General features: G+C 48.8%; 1 protein-coding gene across 3 annotated transcripts in view; it reads right to left on the minus strand.

Annotated features, from left to right (window-relative positions):
* Positions 1 to 20,915, minus strand: part of DNHD1 (dynein heavy chain domain 1) — a 445,323-nt gene that overhangs the window by 112,417 nt on the left and 311,991 nt on the right. For all 3 annotated transcript variants that reach the window (XM_068266455.1, XM_068266454.1, XM_068266453.1), the window contains exons 27-28: positions 17,952 to 18,112; positions 11,552 to 11,738 (exon numbers count right to left, since the gene is read on the minus strand). In XM_068266455.1, coding sequence (XP_068122556.1) covers positions 11,552 to 11,738; positions 17,952 to 18,112 — 348 coding nt within the window. The remainder of the gene's footprint in view (positions 1 to 11,551; positions 11,739 to 17,951; positions 18,113 to 20,915) is intronic.

Here is a 20,915-nt window from a genome sequence, read left to right on the forward strand (position 1 = left end):
ATAGGTAGGTAGGCATAGGTAGGAGACCCAGTATAGGTAGGTAGGCATAGGTAGGTGCCCCAGTAGTTAGCTAGGCATAGGTAGGAGACCCAGTATAGGTAGGTAGGCATAGGTAGGAGACCCAGTAATTAGCTAGGCATAGGTAGGAGTCCCAGTATAGGTAGGTAGGCATAGGTAGGTGTCCCAGTGTAGGTAGATGGGCATAGGTAGGTGCCCCAGTAGTTAGCTAGGCATAGGTAGGAGACCCAGTATAGGTAGGTGTCCTAGTATAGGTAGGTAGGTAGGCATAGGTAGGTATCCCCGTATAGGTAAGTAGGTGCCCCAGTAGTTAGGTAGGCATAGGTAGGAGTCCCAGTATAGGTAGGTAGGCATAGGTAGGAGACCCAGTATAGGTAGGTAGGCATAGGTAGGTGCCCTAGTATAGGTAGGTAGGCATAGGTAGGTGCCCCAGTAGTTAGGCATAGGTAGGTGCCCTAGTATAGGTGGGTAGGCATAGGTAGGGGTCCCAGTATAGGTAGGTAGGCATAGGTAGGAGACCCAGTATAGGTAGGTAGGCATAGGTAGGTGCCCTAGTATAGGTAGGTAGGCATAGGTAGGAGTCCCAGTATAGGTAGGTAGGCATAGGTAGGTGCCCCAGTAGTTAGGCATAGGTAGGTGCCCTAGTATAGGTAGGTAGGCATAGGTAGGGGTCCCAGTATAGGTAGGTAGGCATAGGTAGGAGACCCAGTATAGGTAGGTAGGCATAGGTAGGTGTCCCTGTATAGGTAAGTAGGTCCCTTAGTAGTTAGGTAGGCATAGGTAGGTGTCCCAGTATAGATATTTAGGCAGGGCCTAGCAGGCACAGTAATAACAATTACCAATGTCCAGCTGCAACAGATAGGGCTGTATAATGCAGTGTCAGTGGGCAACACAAAAAAAAAAAAAAACCACATCAGGAGAACATTAGCTCTCAAAAGAGCTGTTGAGGGGTGCTATTTTAGCAATAACAATCAGCCAGGAGCAAGCTAAGAAGCCTACAAGAGCCTAACTAATCTTTCCCTAGCAGAGTCTGTCAGCAGCTGTCCCTTCACTAATTAATGCAGACACCCGAGTGAGTGTAATAACCAGCGCTGCCTGCCTTTTATAAGGGGGGGTGGGGCTCCAGGACTGAGTGTAGCCTGATTGGCTACAATGTACCTGATGACTGTGATGTAGAGGGTCAAAGTTGACCCTAATGGTGCACTATGGGGGCGAACCGAACTTCTAGAAAAGTTTGCCTTAGATGGCAAACGCGAACCACCGGGAGTTCGCCGGAAACCGTTTGCCAGCGAACCGTTCGGGCCATCTCTATGCGCCACTCGCTATTACGCCACTACAATAGCTACATTTTTTGTTTAAAAAAAATTCGGAGGTGTCTGGGTTGAAAACTGTGCTGTCCAAGTTGTGTATTGGACACTATTTTGCAAAGGGAAACACGAATTGAAGATGTGGGGACTTAAAATCCCCCCCCCAAAAAAAATGGCTGTCAATTAACATCAGGCCTAGATTCCAGACAGCGGTCGTGCAGCCCACATTGTGTCCAAAATGCAAAGTGCCACGTGCAAAGTGCCAAGTGCCATGTGCAAACACGTGCAAAGTGCAATGTACCACATGCAGACACGTGCAAAGTGCCATGTGCAAACACGTGCAAAGTGCCACGTGCAAACACGTGCAAAGTGCCATGTGCAAACACGTGCAAAGTGCCACGTGCAAACACGTGCAAAGTGCCATGTGCAAAGTGGCACGTGGCACTCTGCACGTGGCACTGTGCACGTGTTTGCACACTTTGCACGTGTTTGCACGTGGCACTTTGCATGTGTCTGCACGTGGCACTTTGCAGTTTGCACATGTTTGCACTTTGCACATGTTTGCACTTAGCACATGGCACTTTGCACGTGTTTGCACATGTTTTCACGTGGCATGTGGCACTTTGCACGTGACACTTTGCACTTGGCACTTTGCACGTGGCAGGCAGCAGCTGGCCTGGTCTGTGCACAGCACACACACAGACACATAGCAGCTGCAGCAGCCCTGAGCACACACTCTAACTGTCACACTATGAGACATCAATCAAGCTAATTAACGATTTAACTATAGTGTAGTGATAGTGAAGGGGTTAATCACTGAACAGCTTATCACTGTGTACAGCCCTTGGCCCAGCAGCACTGCAGCACACACTCTGTCACACTATGAGACATCAATCAAGCTAATTAACGATTTAACTATAGAGTAGTGATAGTAGCGAAGGGGTTGATCACTGAACAGATTTAGGTTTATAACTGTGTACAGCCCACTTGCTAGGCCAGCAGCACTGGAGCATGTCTCTCAGTGAGCATTCAGCAAGATGATCTGTCTCATCATGGCACCCCTCCTTATTATACAGGGGGGGGGGGGGGAGCTGGCCAGTGTTCCCTTCTGTGATTGGGTGCCAGGGCTTAGGCTGGGAGGCCTCTGATTGGCTCAATGAGGTCAGGTGGTGCCAGCCAGGGTTCCCCTCTGTGATTGGTTGCTAGGGCTGGGAGACCTCTGATTGGCTCCAGGACGTCACCACCTTAGTTACAGTATTTCAGATCCGGATACCCGCAGATATCCGCTGATATCCATGGTATGCACCCAACTATCCACAGATAGCTATCTGGATTTGGGCCCAACTATCTGGAATCCGAATCCGGTCGGATAGCCCCAAAAAGTTCGAATATCCGAGTTACCCAGATATCCGGAATCCAGGTGAGCAGCCCTGTTTCATGCTACTCCTGCCTTTCTCACACTCCACATTAGCCTCTTGGTACTTCCTGATTTATATCTCTATTGTTACGCAGTTACTTATGGAAAATATGCCTCATTACTTCTATTCAATATTCCCATTATGACGTCAACTAGCTCTGTACTCCTTATGCAAAGTTTTGTTACTCTTTGTGCATTTAATTTCATAATGACGTAGCCGGGATCATACCACAATTTACAGTTATCTAAATTCCACAATTTACCCTACATATAGGGTGGTTGTTTAAAGAGAAACTCCAACCAAGAATTGAACTTTTTCCCAATCAGTAGCTGATACCCCATTTTACATGAGAAAGACAATGATTTTCACAAACAGACCATCAGGGGGCGCTGTGTGACTGATTTTGTGCTGAAACCCCTCCCACAAGAGGCTCTGAATACCGCGGTACTGCTGGCAAACTGCCACAATGTAACAATGTTCAGAGACAGGAAATAGCTGTTATTAGCTGTCTAACAGACAGAGCAGCTAGAAACAGCTAAATAACCTGCCCACAGTAACAATGTCACCATGTAATAAATGTCAGAATGTGAATCTGGGAGAGGAAAGATTTTACAATGAGCAAACACTGACTAAATCATTTATACATAATTATGGTAAAAAATTAAGCACTTTTTTTACTACATTATTTTCACTGGAGTTCCTCTTTAAGTGCTAGTTAATGTATATCCTACTTACCACGGGTGGGGAGGGCTGGCCACCTTAGTTACCCAAGTTACGGTAAGTTCGGGGAATGAAGCTTCCTGGAGTCAGAATCAGGGAGTGGGGTGGGTTAGGGGGAAAGTGGTTATATATAGAGTAGTCGGGGGGGTGGGGGGGGGGGTGGGGGGGGGGTGTCCTACAACCTTATTATATTGTTGTTATTCTTCCAGTTCTATTAGGCAATGATTCAGAGGATCAGACATACACCATGTGCTTTGATTATGGATTTGATTATTGATGTTATAAAATGCAGATTGGTATTCGACTATCTGAAAAAACTCTCTCCACATGGCCTCGATTCATCATTGTCTTTGAGATAACTTTTTCCAGTTTGTTAAATTACCGAATTCGAAGTTTAGCGATTTCTAGTTGTATTCATCAAGGTTTTTCCTCATTCGGTGTGAATTCGATAACAATTCGGTAACCATTCGGTAACGTGTCGATATTTCCATTTTACAGCGGTAATTTAACACAAGGCCATAAGATTCCCATGGAATTGTGGGTAAAAGGCAGTCCTTTGAGCACTACGTAGCAACATTCTGAATAGGGCTTTACACCTGGACCAGGATTCTGGAAGTGGTTGGGACAATCCCACAATTTGATAGGAGCCTTTTCTAAAAAATTATAGTGCAGCTAGCAAAATTAGTTAACCCTGGCACTGCCTGTGTTCTCTTAAAAGATGATTCAAGAGAAATGCAGATGTCCTGTTATAGCAAATAAATCTATTCTCTTACAAATTTATATGGTTGCAGACCTTATTATTGCCCTTCTGTGCCTTTGAATCACTCTCAGCTGATACATAACCACTTCACATGGCTCCATCTTCTCTGTCAGCAATGATCTGACAGGAATAACGACAGAGCAGTGAAGGAGATAACTAATCCTAAATGTAACGCTAAACCACGCCCACTTTCTTTTTCATGAATTGCACTTTCTTCCGTTTTAGCGAATCGTTACCGAATCGTTAACGAATGTTCGCTAACAGCTGTAGATAACTTTGATGAATCCTGAAATTAAGTTAACAAATTCTGTATCTTACCAAACTGTTGTTAACAAATTTGCTAAGTGTTGATGAATCGAGGCATAATCTGCTTGCAAGAGTCCCACCTTACTGGCGGTAGAAAACCCTGGCTAGCCGGTTATCACGTCTCTCATTTCTCCTCCTTTTCAAGAGGCCCAGCAGTATTAATTAGCAAAAGCTTTCCAGGCTCAGTATGCAGTGTTCAGGTAGATACGGCAGGCAGATTTACAATAGTCACAGTAGCCATTGAAGGGAAAAAACTTACGGTGGTCTCCCTTTACGTTCCCCCTCCCTTTTCTGTTCCAGTCCTGGATGCCCTGGCTAACAGAATTCGGGATAACCTGGACAACCCTATTTTGATAGCCGGAGATTTTAATGCGGTCATAGACCCTCAGAAAGATAAATTGTCCAAAAGTTTGCAGGCCTATCCTGGACTAATTGAATGGATGTCTAGGTTGGAATTAATTGATATATGGAGATGGCGATTTCCAGATAAAGCAGACTCTTTTCATGCTATTCTGACCAATTCAAATCAATGTCTCGGATTGACATGTGCCTTGCCGTTAGTAGAGGAGATAAAATACCTCTCCCACAGTATTTCAGACCATTCTCCAATGGTTTGCGATCTCCGCTGCCTTGATGTGAGACAGTCAAATCATTGGAGAATGGGTCCATGGTGGTTAGAGGACCAAACTATCTTCACCCCATGCAAAGAATCTATGGAGCACTTCTGGTCTGAAAATACAGGGTCAGTTGATGTTAATATCAGCTGGGATGGAGGAAAGGTGGTTCTGAGGGGAACATTTAGGGTCTCCATGTCAGTAATCAGGCAAAACGATTAAGCTTCACAGGACTTCAATGAGAGTAAATTAAACAAAGCAAAAAGTGATCTTATCCTTGCTCCTGGTCCGGATACATATGAGACCTGGGCTCTGGCAAGGGGAACAAATGAGTTGGAAGTGGTGAGGCGGGCAAAACGTAGGGAGATAATATCTAAACAACAAACTTTTGAGTTTGGCAACAAATGTAGTAAACTTCTGGCGTATATGGTGAGATCGAATAATTCAGTGAATGCTATTCCAAGAATTATTTAATCTGCGGGTATATTCTGTACTATCTCGGCCGATATCGACAAGGAATTTTTTAATTTTTATTCAGATCTCTATGCCAGCAAAATCGGTGACTCTCGTAGTCCATAACTTCATTCCTAGACAGAATGGACCTACCCTGCCTCGATGAGTCGGCCAGGTTGGCGTTGGATTTGCCCATCTCAGAAGCTGAAATTTCCATAGCCATAGAATCCTTTAAAAAAGGTAAAACACCGGGTCTGGATGGTATTCCAGCGGAGTCGTACCTTAAAAGTAAATCAATAACTATTCCTAAATTGACCAAAATGTTTGCCCATTCTTTAGAGGCTGGTGCACTCCCTGAATCACTTTATGAGGCCCTGATCGTCCTACTCCCCAAACCTAATAAAAATCCCAATCTCAGTGAGTCGTATAGGCCTATCTCACTGATTAATACTGATGCGAAGATTTTAGCAAAAGTTTTGGCTAACCGGCTCAACCAATATATTACCCAACTAATTCATGAAGATCAAACAGGCTTCATTCTCGGCAGGTCCACTAAATCTAACATTAGACGTCTCTTTACAAATATACAATTCCCACATAGCAATAAAGGCTCCAGAGTCATATTGTCTTTAGATACACATAAGGCCTTTGACTCCGTTGAGTGGCCATATATGAGGGCGGGGCTAGATAAAATCGGCTTCGGTGAGGTGTTTAGGAAATGCTTATCCTCGGGCAAGATTAAGGGTTAATTCATATATATCCAAACCTTTCAGGATACATAGGGGAACTAGGCAGGGGTGTCCTTTATCCCCCCCCCCCCCCCCCCTATTATTGGTAATAGCAATGGAACCCCTTGCAGAATATATTAGGTCCTTCCGGCATATCGGGGGACTTCGGGTACATAAAATGGTGGAATGCATTTCACTATCTGCGGATGACGTACTTTTATATTTAGCAGACCCATCTCTGGTAGACGTCTGTAAAATGTATGATTCTTTCAAATTAGTTTCTGGGCTAAAGGTGACTTGGACTAAATCTGTACTCTTCCTTCTGGACCCGGATGCAGAGACGGTGGTTGATCCCTCCTCTCAGTTAATGGTAACAGATTCTTTTAAATACCTTGGGGTGACTATAACTAGGAAAATAGAGGACTATGTCCAATTTAATCTTATGCCTTTAATTGGGTCGCTGGGAGATAAATATAAAATATGGGGTAAGCTGCCACTTAACCCTGTGGGTAAAGCTACAATCATTAAAATGGTATGCGCTCCCAAGCTTTTCTATATTCTCCAAGCCTCACCTATATATATTCCTAAACGCCTTTTTTGATAAAAATAGACTGAATGGTGACTGGCTTTCTTTGGAGTAGCTCTACCCCACAGTCAGCACTGTCCACTCTACGCCTCCCGACGGCATGTGGTGGTCTGGCGCTCCCCATTTTCCACTTATTCTACTTCGCTGCGCAATTAACGTACATACAGAAATGGATGAGCGCCGACAGATCAGATGCCTCCATGAATTTGGAAGCACACATTGCCACCTCATATAAGGCTCTATCAAACATAATATACAGAGAGGCGCAGTCCCGTGCAAACAGGGCTCCTCTCTTCTAAAATCATCGCTAAATATTTACACTTCTATAACTAGGCTGTTCTCAACTCCAGAAGCTACTGTCTCCCCTCTATGGGCAAATCCTCGTCTACCGGAACTTTACAAGATGGAAGACATCCAATTTTGGATCAAAATTGGGATTAAATATGTTAACCCCATTTTTGAGGATGGTGAACTTAAAACCTTTGCCAGACTCAGATCTGAGTTTGGACTTCCACCCCACGGCATTCCTTCTTACACTACTTCCAACTCTGTGATGCTATTAGATCTCAGATGGGAACCTCAGGCAGGGGCGGACTGGCCCGGGGGGACGGGAGGCAATTGCCCCCCGGGCCGCCCTGGTTCTAAGTAATTAGGGCCGGTGAGCTGTGCAGGATAGATGCAGACCGCATCGCAGTGACAGAGAGCCTGTGTGCGCAGCTGCAGCCTCGCAATTAGTGTACTACTGCAGCCGCGCCTCTCACTTCAAAGCCAGCCCCCTGCCTGGCCCACCCCCGTCACAGACTTACTGTTTGTCTTTGGCCGGTCACCGGCTCAGTCCTCCTGGCTGTCAGGAATAGTGTACTGCAGACACACCCGGCTGGCTCTAGCTGCAGTGACCACTAGAGATGGGAAGTTCGGATCTTTTCAATGATCCGGATGATTCGAATCGGATCATTGAAAAGATCCGGATCTTTGATCCGAATCTCGGATCATTTTACTACCGGAAGCATTCGGGGTGAAATGAACAGCAGGACAGGTCTGTGGACAGGAGAAGGGGAGGGGGGTGGACACACAGAGAGAAGGGGAGAAGATGGACAGAGGGCAAGGAGTGGACAGAGAAGGGAGGAGGGACGAGCAGAGAGCAGAAATGTTTGCACGTAATACCCACATGGTGCAATCATATGCTTTACATGTATTTCACCTATATGCTAATCTGTATACTTTGACTGCAAACGTCGCACAGTGAAGGAAAGCATTCCCAGAAGATAAGTGCAGCTGTTTAGTGCCGAGTGCAGGAGGATCATATTGCGCTGCAATCACAGTGCCTGCAAAGTTACTGAGCTGTGCTGAGCCAAAAGTTTCCCATGTGATCACTGTGCAGCACTACGGAACAGACAGCCTGTAATGGGCAGCACATTGCAGCCAGTATGTGTGCTCTACACATATCTGGCAGTGGCACCCATGTCCCCTCTCTCTCATCTACCTGTGGCTGTGCAAGGCTTGCTCCCCTCCAACAGAGCGATCCCTGCTTCCAGGGCCCCGCTGCCCGCTGAGAGGGGGCGTGTCGCTTCTGGCCCCGCCCCTTTTGCGATCCGAATCGTTCATTTTGATGATTCGGATGATCGACTCATAAAATAGATTCGGATCAAAGATCCGAATCGTTCATGATCCGGACAACACTAGTGACCACGATCTCTCTCCCCCTGACTAGCAGCCTTCCGATTGCTGCAGTACCAGGCGCCAGAACAGGTTTAAAAGTTGAACACACGCAGCCACTCTTCTTTCTGTGTGATGGGCTGAGCGTGCTCCAAGAGTTGTGAGGCTGACTCTGGCTGTGCAGTTGTTCTGCTCTCTCTGCTGCGCTCTGTTTAGCTTGGAGTCTCTAGGCTGTTAGGCTGTATACGTTACTACTTTATAGCTCAGCCTCACAACTCTCCGGTCCTGTCCTCTTATCATCAAGGTCTCCTGTGCTATTCAGCACAGGCAGAGATCGCTGTCACCCGACCCTGCAAGGCTAAAAGGAATGTTTATTGAGAGAAGTTTTGTGACGTGGAGTAGCTGAGAGAACGCAGGCATCCCTATAGAAGTAGATGATCCTTCCTGAGGGTGCACAGGCTTGCTCTGCATATCAAATCAGCAACTAACACTGGTGAGCAACCTGTTTGTTTCATTAATCACCAGAATATTCAGTATGTTAAGCAAGGTTTGTTACCTGTGTAGGCTTTTGGATGCCGTGTGTATTTACTAAGTAAAATACTTATGGGGGCTGCTTAGTACCCCCCCCCCACATGGAAGCCTCCATTTTATGGGTCTCTGTGCTGCAGGTTGAAATTCCCACAGTGACATTCTGTGTCCCTGGCAGCCACAATGCATGCTGGGAATTGTAGTTAATTGATGCAGTTACAGCTCCCAGCTTGTATTACACCTCCTAGGTATGCATTACGGCTGTCAGGGACATAACTGTGGTTCTCTGGCAAGGTGAGAGACAAAATGGAGGCCTCCATATAGACTGGGGGGTGGCTACTAAGCTCCTGCTCACACCCAAAAGCCCACACAATTAAAGGATACCTTAGCCTTAATTTAAATCTAAAAATAATGCCCTGTGTGTAGGGAGGTGCACCTTTTGTCCATGACATACTGCCCTGCACATGCGCAGTATGTCCTATTGGGCTTTCTGTGACGGCACCGGTGGAGCACATACCGGGCATGTGCTGACGAGTGCCATCACAGAAAGCCCAATAGGACATACTGCGCATGTGCAGCACAGTATGTCCAGGTCAAAGGGTGCCAACCAGAAACGTGAGGCACAGCGGGTGAACCGTTGAAGACGCACGGCCACAAGAGATGTGGTAAGCCTATGCGCCCCTCCCCATACACACAGGGCATCATTTTTAAATTAGAGCTAAGGTATCCTATAACGAACCTCCCTTAGGAAGAGTTTAGTTTAAAAAGTTTTTTAAAATTGGTACAGAGTCCCATGGGGAGCACTAGACACCAGGGAACTGTAAAGAGGAGGGGGTGTGCAGCTTGTTAAATTGTGACATGGTTAAAGGTATAGGTCAGGTGTTGGTGTCCCTTTTTTATGGCTCCAAAATTTGGGACGTGTGTGTAAGACGAGACAACCAGCTGTGACCTGGCTGAGAGACGCGAGGAAGTGGAAAGCGGGACCCTTGCTTGCTGCTGGACACCGGTCAGGTTGTCATAATGGCTATGTTTCTGCCGCCTGTCAATTCCTGTGTGTGTTGTGGAGGTGTCATAGCGAAGCGAAATAGTATTGGGAGGAATGAGTATGTGCAGTCTGTGGATCATAGTGAAGTGAAATGGGGGCGGGGGGGGGGGGGGGGGGAGGAATGCAGGCTGGGGTTAGGGGTGCAGGATTGGGTCCTAGTGAAGTTAAGGGGGGGGCTTGTGCGCAGGCTGGTGCTGCCGTGAATGGGCCTCTAGGTTGTGTTGTCCCCCCAGGCCAAAGGGTTCCAGTCCTCCCCTGACCTCAGGGGTCTGCATTAAACCCTCTAAACTACAACTCTAGATACTAAACACAAGACAAATCCAAACAAATATCGAGATTCTACCTAGCCCTGTCACTTCAATTGGGTGTTCAAAGATTTGAGACAACTAAATCCAGATGGCAGTCTGAACTCTGTGAATTCGCCCCATCAGAGTGGTCAGAAGTGGAAACTTCCTATATGTCTAGTGTGATCAGCTCCAATGATAAACTAATTCAGATTAAGTGGTTGCACCAAATATATTATTACCCTCTCAAACTCTCTAAAATGGGCTGTGTAGACGTCCTGATGCAGGGTTCATCCATTGTGTATGGGAATGCAAACCGGTCCAGAGGTTCTGGATTCAGGTCACCCTCTTACTTCCTCAAATTATACAAAGACCAGTGGACCTCTCATTTAAAGCCTCAATGCTGGGTATTATTGACAATGCTACCTGTGGTAAGCACAAGCAACTATTTCTTAGGCTAGCCTTAGGCTTAGGCTATGCTTACTTCTCAAATGGAAATCCCCCAATGCCCCTTCCATAAATGACTACAACAATGTGATTAACCAAAATCTGCCTTTGTATTGCCTTACATATCAGACCTGAGGTCTCCTTACCAAGTTTGACAAAGTTTGAGGCTGTTGGACAGACAACAGTAATTATGTGGTTCCCAATCTGGATATCACTGTTAGTGTCGAGGACTTGCATCTGTAAATGTCCGAACCTCTAGTCGTTTTTCAATGGATGGTACATCTAATCACTGTGATGTATCTCTTCTGGTGTATACTAAATAACTGTCACAATTATTGCTGGAATGATTACTACCTGTTGGTGTATGGACCCTCTGGGGTATGGTTTTTGTAGGGTTATAGGGTGGCGGGTGGAGGGTTTATATGGACATGTTGCTGTATTTAACCTGTGTAAAATTCAATAAAAATTCTCTTTAAAAAAAAAAGTTGAGAAATGTTTTTTCCCACAATAATGCCTCTTACATCGTCTTATTATCTTTTGGGAGACACCTATGTCATTTCCCATCACAAAATGACTTGCTGGTTGAATAAAAGTAACTTTAAGTCAAAATTTGCCAGGGGTATGAATAATTATGGGCAGCGCTGTAGTCACCCCATTGTATCCTCACACTGGTCCTCTCACCGTTCCATCTCCCTCACAATGCTCCTGTTCCTGTGTGAGAAGACTCTCCGGAAGGTGGTGATGAAGGTCATGAAGGCCTTCGGGGAGGTCAGTGGGAGTTCCGGCCACATCCTTTGATGGTAACTCTGAGCGGAGAGGTGGACAAGAGACACGACTGTGTGGAGAGGGACAGCCCATGTGGAGGAACCTGAGGGGGCAAGAGACAGGAAACCGATGTCAGCAGATCTGTGGTCGAGTTCATTAGTGCTGGATTCATTACTATTCTTTTCTTATTTTGCATATAATAGCACATTTCCACTCCTTAGCAATTCACAGCCAGGCAGGAACTAATGATGTCACTATGAATAGCTGCAGTGCTGGCTACAGAGACGCGGAATCTGAAAACCAATTGTGGAGCAGCAGTAAAATAATGAACTCTACTGTCGTATCAAACACAAAGGCTGATACGTGTCGGGCCAATAACCAGATATGACTGGCTATGGGGTGATCATTGGTCCGATGCGCATCAGTCTTTCCTATTTGATGCTTCAGCAGCAGAGGGAGGAGGTGGGTGGAGTCAGCTCAGTGTTCAGAGTGAAAGACTGGCTGATCTCCCACACTTCCTGTGGGTGATGATGGATGGGGGAGGAGTCTGGTCAGCTCACAGACTAACCAAGCTGCATCTGATATTCACACAGGAAGTTCATTTTACAAGTCCAGCCAAATAGGTAATAAAATGAAATAAAGCAGTAATTTTTCATGTACGATTCAGAAAGTCACGATCTCTATCACACAGTGTGTATTTCTTACTATTGTGTAACAATGACCAGCTCTGACCAGCCCTCAGTCATGTTCTCTTCTCAAGTTCCGGTTATTCCCAGAGATTCCCCTCCCCCCTCACCTGGCATCTCCTGTAGGAGCTTCTCAGCCACATGATGGAGGGAGGAGAGGTCACATGGTACATAGATGTCTGTGTAGGTGTATCGGCTGAGAGTTATGGTTATTCCCAGAGATTCCCCTCCCCCCTCACCTGGCATCTCCTGTAGGAGCTTCTCAGCCACATGATGGAGGGAGGAGAGGTCACATGGTACATAGATGTCTGTGTAGGTGTATCGGCTGAGAGTTATGGTTATTCCCAGAGATTCCCCTCCCCCCCTCACCTGGCCTCTCCTGTAGGAGCTTCTCAGCCACATGTTGGGGGAGGAGAGGTCACATGGTACATAGATGTCTGTGTAGGTGTATCGGCTGAGAGTTATGGTTATTCCCAGAGATTCCCCTCCCCCTCACCTGGCCTCTACTGTAGGAGCTTCTCAGCCACATGATGGAGGGAGGAGAGGTCACATGGTACATAGGTGTCTGTGTAGGTGTATCGGCTGAGAGTTATGGTTATTCCCAAAGACTCCCCTCCTCCCTCACCTGGCATCTCCTGTAGGAGCTTCTCAGCCACATGATGGAGGGAGGAGAGGTCACATGGTACATAGGTGTCTGTGTAGGTGTATCGGCTGAGAGTTATGGTTATTCCCAAAGACTCCCCTCCTCCCTCACCTGGCATCTCCTGTAGGAGCTTCTCAGCCACATGATGGAGGGAGGAGAGGTCACATGGTACATAGGTGTCTGTGTAGGTGTATCGGCTGAGAGTTATGGTTATCCCCAGAGATTCCCCTCCCCCCTCACCTGGCCTCTCCTGTAGGAGCTTCTCAGCCACATGTTGGGGGAGGAGAGGTCACATGGTACATAGATGTCTGTGTATGTGTATCAGCTGAGAGTTATGGTTATTCCCAGAGATTCCCCTCCCCCCTCACCTGACATCCCCTGTAGGAGCCTCTCAGCCACATGTTGGAGGGAGGATAGGTCACATGGTACATAGATGTCTGTGTAGGTGTATCGGCTGAGAGTTATGGTTATTCCCAGAGATTCCCGTCCCCCCTCACCTGGCCTCTCCTGTAGGAGCTTCTCAGCCACATGTTGGAGGGAGGAGAGGTCACATGGTACATAGATGTCTGTGTAGGTGTATCGGCTGAGAGTTATGGTTATTCCCAGAGATTCCCCTCCCCCTCACCTGGCATCTCCTGTAGGAGCTTCTCAGCCACATGATGGAGGGAGGAGAGGTCACATGGTACATAGATGTCTGTGTAGGTGTATCGGCTGAGAGTTATGGTTATTCCCAGAGATTCCCCTCCCCCCCTCACCTGGCCTCTCCTGTAGGAGCTTCTCAGCCACATGTTGGGGGAGGAGAGGTCACATGGTACATAGATGTCTGTGTAGGTGTATCGGCTGAGAGTTATGGTTATTCCCAGAGATTCCCCTCCCCCCTCACCTGGCATCCCCTGTAGGAGCCTCTCAGCCACATGTTGAGGGGAGGAGAGGTCACATGGTACATAGATGTCTGTGTAGGTGTATCAGCTGAGAGTTATGGTTATTCCCAGAAATTCTCCTCCCCCCTCACCTGGCATCTCCTGTAGGAGCTTCTCAGCCACATGTTGGGGTGAGGAGAGGTCACATGGTACATAGATGTCTGTGTAGGTGTATCGGCTGAGAGTTATGGTTATTCCCAGAGATTCCCCTCCCCCTCATCTGGCATCTCCTGTAGGAGCTTCTCAGCCACATGTTGGGGGGAGGAGAGGTCACATGGCACATAGATGTCTGTGTAGGTGTATCGGCTGAGAGTTATGGTTATTCCCAGAGATTCCCCTCCCCCTCACCTGGCATCTCCTGTAGGAGCTTCTCAGCCACATGATGGAGGGAGGAGAGGTCACATGGTACATAGATGTCTGTGTAGGTGTATCGGCTGAGAGTTATGGTTATTCCCAGAGATTCCCCTCCCCCTCACCTGGCATCTCCTGTAGGAGCTTCTCAGCCACATGTTGGGGGAGGAGAGGTCACATGGTACATAGATGTCTGTGTAGGTGTATCGGCTGAGAGTTATGGTTATTCCCAGAGATTCCCCTCCCCCTCACCTGGCATTTCCTGTAGGAGCTTCTCAGCCACATGTTGGGGGGAGGAGAGGTCACATGGTACATAGATGTCTGTGTAGGTGTATCGGCTGAGAGTTATGGTTATTCCCAGAGATTCCCCTCCCCCCTCACCTGGCCTCTCCTGTAAGAGCTTCTCAGCCACATGTTGGGGGACGAGAGGTCACATGGTACATAGATGTCTGTGTAGGTGTATCGGCTGAGAGTTATGGTTATTCCCATAGATTCCCATCTCCCCCTCACCTGGCATCTCCTGTAGGAGCTTCTCAGCCACGTGTTGGAGGGAGGAGAGGTCACATTGTACATAGATGTCTGTGTAGGTGTATCGGCTGAGAGTTATGGTTATTCCCAGAGATTCCCCTCCCTCCCTCACCTGGCATCTCCTGTAGGAGCTTCTCAGCCACATGATGGAGGGAGGAGAGGTCACATGGCACATAGATGTCTGTGTAGGTGTATCGGCTGAAAGTTATGGTTATTGCCAGAGATTCCCCTCCCCCCTCACCTGGCATCTCCTGTAGGAGCTTCTCAGCCACATGTTGGGGGAGGAGAGGTCACATGGTACATAGATGTCTGTGTAGGTGTATCGGCTGTGAGTTATGGTTATTCCCAGAGAGTCCCCTCCCCCCTCACCTGGCCTCTCCTGTAGGAGCTTCTCAGCCACATGTTGGGGGAGGAGAGGTCACATGGTACATAGATGTCTGTGTAGGTGTATCGGCTGAGAGTTATGGTTATTCCCAGAGATTCCCCTCCCCCTCACCTGGCATTTCTTGTAGGAGCTTCTCAGCCACATGTTGGGGGGAGGAGAGGTCACATGGTACATAGATGTCTGTGTAGGTGTATCGGCTGAGAGTTATGGTTATTCCCAGAGATTCCCCTCCTCCCCTCACCTGGCCTCTCCTGTAGGAGCTTCTCAGCCACATGAGGGAGGGAGGAGAGGTCACATGGCACATAGATGTCTGTGTAGGTGTATCGGCTGAGAGTTATGGTTATTCCCAGAGATTCCCATCCCCCCCTCACCTGGCCTCTCCTGTAGGAGCTTCTCAGCCACATGAGGGAGGGAGGAGAGGTCACATGGCACATAGATGTCTGTGTAGGTGTATCGGCTGAGAGTTATGGTTATTCCCATAGATTCCCATCTCCCCCTCACCTGGCATCTCCTGTAGGAGCTTCTCAGCCACGTGTTGGAGGGAGGAGAGGTCACATTGTACATAGATGTCTGTGTAGGTGTATCGGCTGAGAGTTATGGTTATTCCCAGAGATTCCCCTCCCCCCCTCACCTGGCATCTCCTGTAGGAGCTTCTCAGCCACATGATGGAGGGAGGAGAGGTCACATGGCACATAGATGTCTGTGTAGGTGTATCGGCTGAAAGTTATGGTTATTGCCAGAGATTCTCCTCCCCCCTCACCTGGCATCTCCTGTAGGAGCTTCTCAGCCACATGTTGGGGGAGGAGAGGTCACATGGTACATAGATGTCTGTGTAGGTGTATCGGCTGAGAGTTATGATTATTCCCAGAGATTCCCCTCCCCCCTCACCTGGCCTCTCCTGTAGGAGCTTCTCAGCCACATGTTGGGGGACGAGAGGTCACATGGTACATAGATGTCTGTGTAGGTGTATCGGCCGAGAGTTATGGTTATTTCCAGAGATTCCCCTCCCCCCTCACCTGGCATCTCCTGTAGGTGCTTCTCAGCCACATGTTGGGGGAGGAGAGGTCACATTGTACATAGATGTCTGTGTAGGTGTATCGGCTGAGAGTTATGGTTATTCCCAGAGATTCCCCTCCCTCCCTCACCTGGCATCTCCTGTAGGAGCTTCTCAGCCACATGTTGGAGGAGGAAAGGTCACATGGTACATAGATGTCTGTGTAGGTGTATCGGCCGAGAGTTATGGTTATTCCCAGAGATTTCCCTCCCCCCTCACCCGGCATCTCCTGTAGGAGCTTCTCAGCCACATGTTGGAGGAGGAAAGGTCACATGGTACATAGATGTCTGTGTAGGTGTATCGGCCGAGAGTTATGGTTATTCCCAGAGATTCCCCCCCCCCCCCCCTCACCTGGCATCTCCTGTAGGAGCTTCTCAGCCACATGTTGGGGGAGAAGACGTCACATGGTACATAGATGTCTGTGTAGGTGTATCGGCTGAGAGTTATGGTTATTCCCAGAGAGTCCCCTCCCCCCTCACCTGGCCTCTCCTGTAGGAGCTTCTCAGCCACATGTTGGAGGGAGGAGAGGTCACATGGTACATAGATGTCTGTGTAGGTGTATTGGCTGAGAGTTATGGTTATTCCCAGAGATTCCCCTCCCCCCTTACCTGGCATCCCCTGTAGGTGCTTCTCAGCCACATGAGGGAGGGACGAGAGGTCACATGGTACATAGTTGTCTGTGTAGGTGTTTCGGCTGAGAGTTATGGTTATTCCCAGAGATTCCCCTCCCCCCTCACCTGGCCTCTCCTGTAGGAGCTTCTCAGCCACATGTTGGGGGAGGAGAGGTCACATGGTACATAGATGTCTGTGTAGGTGTATCGGCTGAGAGTTATGGTTATTCCCAGAGATTCCCCTCCCCCTCACCTGGCCTCTACTGTAGGAGCTTCTCAGCCACATGTTGGAGGGACGAGATGTCCCATGGTACATAGATGTCTGTGTAGGTGTATCGGCTGAGAGTTATGGTTATTCCCAGAGATTCCCCTCCCCCCTTACCTGGCATCCCCTGTAGGTGCTTCTCAGCCACATGAGGGAGGGACGAGAGGTCACATGGTACATGTCTGTGTAGGTGTATTGCTGAGAGTTATAGGTATTCCCAGAGATTCCCCTCCCCCTCACCTGGCCTCTCCTGTAGGAGCTTCTCAGCCACATGTTGGAGGGAGGAGAGGTCACATGGTACATAGATGTCTGTGTAGGTGTATCGGCTGAGAGTTATGGTTATTCCCAGAGATTTCCCTCCCCCCCCCTCACCTGGCATCTCCTGTAGGAGCTTCTCAGCCACATGTTGGAGGGACGAGATGTCCCATGGTACATAGATGTCTGTGTAGGTGTATCGGCTGAGAGTTATGGTTATTCCCAGAGATTCCCCTCCCCCCTCACCTGGCATCTCCTGTAGGAGCTTCTCAGCCACATGTTGAGGGAAGGAGAGGTCACATGGTACATAGATGTCTGTGTAGGTGTATCGGCCGAGAGTTATGGTTATTCCCAGAGATTCCCCTCCCCCTCACCTGGCCTCTACTGTAGGAGCTTCTCAGCCACATGATGGAGGGAGGAGAGGTCACATGGTACATAGATGTCTGTGTAGGTGTATCGGCTGAGAGTTATGGTTATTCCCAGAGATTCCCCTCACCTGGCATCTCCTGTAGGAGGTTCTGAGCCACATGTTGGAGGGACGAGAAGTCCCATGGTACATAGATGTCTGTGTAGGTGTATCGGCTGAGAGTTATGGTTATTCCCAGAGATTCCCCTCACCTGGCATCTCCTGTAGGAGCTTCTCAGCCACATGTTGGAGGGACGAGAAGTCCCATGGTACATAGATGTCTGTGTAGGTGTATCGGCACAGCGGAGAGGGGGGCCTCACACCTCTCCAGATGAAGATTACATGAAGATTATCTCGAACCTGGAGTGTGAACCTGCAGGAGAAAGAATGATAATTACTTTCTGTCTATGCAGTAGAGGATTGTACGGTGCTAATCATCAGTAATAGCAGGAAGTTGTGAATCAGGATGATACCATTTATTTACTAACTAAGAAAAAGAGTATAGATTTCAGGTAATCAGCCTTATTCAGACTCTTGTGGGGGAGTAAACAAAGGGTCTTATCTATCTACCAGGAATTAGTAAACATCCCTTCAAGACCCCCTTTGGATGTTCTGTAGTAATTAAAGTATCTGAATAATATTTAATTACATTTGGAAAACAATTTATGTATGTTTTAATGGCCGGTGTATATTAATGACTAGCTGTCTGCTCTAACATCTTGTCAGAATACAGGAGCTGAGTCTGAAGAAGGCTTATTGGTCAATAAATCGTATCATCCGGATTCAAAACTCCTTTCTTGTTTTGTCTGTATATTTGTCACCCAGGCCAGTCCCTTTACCGCCGTTACTAAAGTGACCGCATCACCCTCTATCCATATAACTCAGACCACCCATATTATGTGCGTCTCCCAGACCACACCCCATCTCACCACCCCCCTCCCTTCTCCTGCCTTCTTCTGTGCCTCATCTAACTCTACATCCCACGCCTCTTCTCTCTCACCACCCCCCTCCCTTCTCCTGCCTTCTTCTGTGCCTCATCTAACTCTACATCCCCCGCCTCTTCTCTCTCACCTCCCCCTCCCATCTCCTGCCTTCTTCTGTGCCTCATGTAACTCTACATCCCCCGCCTCTTCTCTCTCACCTCCCCCCTCCCTTCTCCTGCCTTCTTCTGTGCCTCATCTAACTCTACATCCCCCGCCTCCTCTCTCTCACCTCCCTCCTCCCTTCTCCTGCCTTCTTCTGTGCCTCATCTAACTCTACATCCCACGCCTCTTCTCTCTCACCACCCCCCTCCCTTCTCCTGCCTTCTTCTGTGCCTCATCTAACTCTACATCCCCCGCCTCTTCTCTCTCACCCCCCCCCTCCCTTCTCCTGCCTTCTTCTGTGCCTCATCTAACTCTACATCCCCCGCCTCTTCTCTCTCACCCCCCCTCCCTTCTCCTGCCTTCTTCTGTGCCTCATCTAACTCTACATCCCCCGCCTCTTCTCTCTCACCTCCCCCTCCCTTCTCCTGCCTTCTTCTGTGCCTCATCTAACTCTACATCCCCCGCCTCTTCTCTCTCACCTCCCCCTCCCTTCTCCTGCCTTCTTCTGTGCCTCATCTAACTCTACATCCCACGCCTCTTCTCTCTCACCACCCCCCTCCCTTCTCCTGCCTTCTTCTGTGCCTCATCTAACTCTACATCCCCCGCCTCTTCTCTCTCACCCCCCCCTCCCTTCTCCTGCCTTCTTCTGTGCCTCATCTAACTCTACATCCCCCGCCTCTTCTCTCTCACCTCCCCCTCCCTTCTCCTGCCTTCTTCTGTGCCTCATCTAACTCTACATCCCACGCCTCTTCTCTCTCACCTCCCCCCTCCCTTCTCCTGCCTTCTTCTGTGCCTCATCTAACTCTACATCCCCCGCCTCTTCTCTCTCACCACCCCCCTCCCTTCTCCTGCCTTCTTCTGTGCCTCATCTAACTCTACATCCCACGCCTCTTCTCTCTCACCACCCCCCTCCCTTCTCCTGCCTTCTTCTGTGCCTCATCTAACTCTACATCCCACGTCTCTTCTCTCTTACCTCCCCTCTCCCTTCTCCTGCCTTCTTCTGTGCCTCATCTAACTCTACATCCCCCGCCTCTTCTCTCTCACCACCCCCCTCCCTTCTCCTGCCTTCTTCTGTGCCTCATCTAACTCTACATCCCACGCCTCTTCTCTCTCACCACCCCCCTCCCTTCTCCTGCCTTCTTCTGTGCCTCATCTAACTCTACATCCCACGTCTCTTCTCTCTTACCTCCCCTCTCCCTTCTCCTGCCTTCTTCTGTGCCTCATCTAACTCTACATCCCACGTCTCTTCTCTCTCACCACCCCCTCCCTTCTCCTGCCTTCTTCTGTGCCTCATCTAACTCTACATCCCACGCCTCTTCTCTCTCACCTCCCCCCTCCCTTCTCCTGCCTTCTTCTGTGCCTCATCTAACTCTACATCCCCCGCCTCTTCTCTCTCACCACCCCCCTCCCTTCTCCTGCCTTCTTCTGTGCCTCATCTAACTCTACATCCCACGCCTCTTCTCTCTCACCACCCCCCTCCCTTCTCCTGCCTTCTTCTGTGCCTCATCTAACTCTACATCCCACGTCTCTTCTCTCTTACCTCCCCTCTCCCTTCTCCTGCCTTCTTCTGTGCCTCATCTAACTCTACATCCCACGTCTCTTCTCTCTCACCACCCCCTCCCTTCTCCTGCCTTCTTCTGTGCCTCATCTAACTCTACATCCCACGCCTCTTCTCTCTCACCTCCCCCCTCCCTTCTCCTGCCTTCTTCTGTGCCTCATCTAACTCTACATCCCACGCCTCTTCTCTCTCACCACCCCCCTCCCTTCTCCTGCCTTCTTCTGTGCCTCATCTAACTCTACATCCCCCGCCTCTTCTCTCTCACCCCCCCCCTCCCTTCTCCTGCCTTCTTCTGTGCCTCATCTAACTCTACATCCCCCGCCTCTTCTCTCTCACCCCCCCTCCCTTCTCCTGCCTTCTTCTGTGCCTCATCTAACTCTACATCCCCCGCCTCTTCTCTCTCACCTCCCCCTCCCTTCTCCTGCCTTCTTCTGTGCCTCATCTAACTCTACATCCCCCGCCTCTTCTCTCTCACCTCCCCCTCCCTTCTCCTGCCTTCTTCTGTGCCTCATCTAACTCTACATCCCACGCCT

Source organism: Hyperolius riggenbachi, chromosome 2, assembly GCF_040937935.1.
Source record: "Hyperolius riggenbachi isolate aHypRig1 chromosome 2, aHypRig1.pri, whole genome shotgun sequence".
NCBI classification, from domain to species: Eukaryota; Metazoa; Chordata; class Amphibia; order Anura; family Hyperoliidae; genus Hyperolius; species Hyperolius riggenbachi.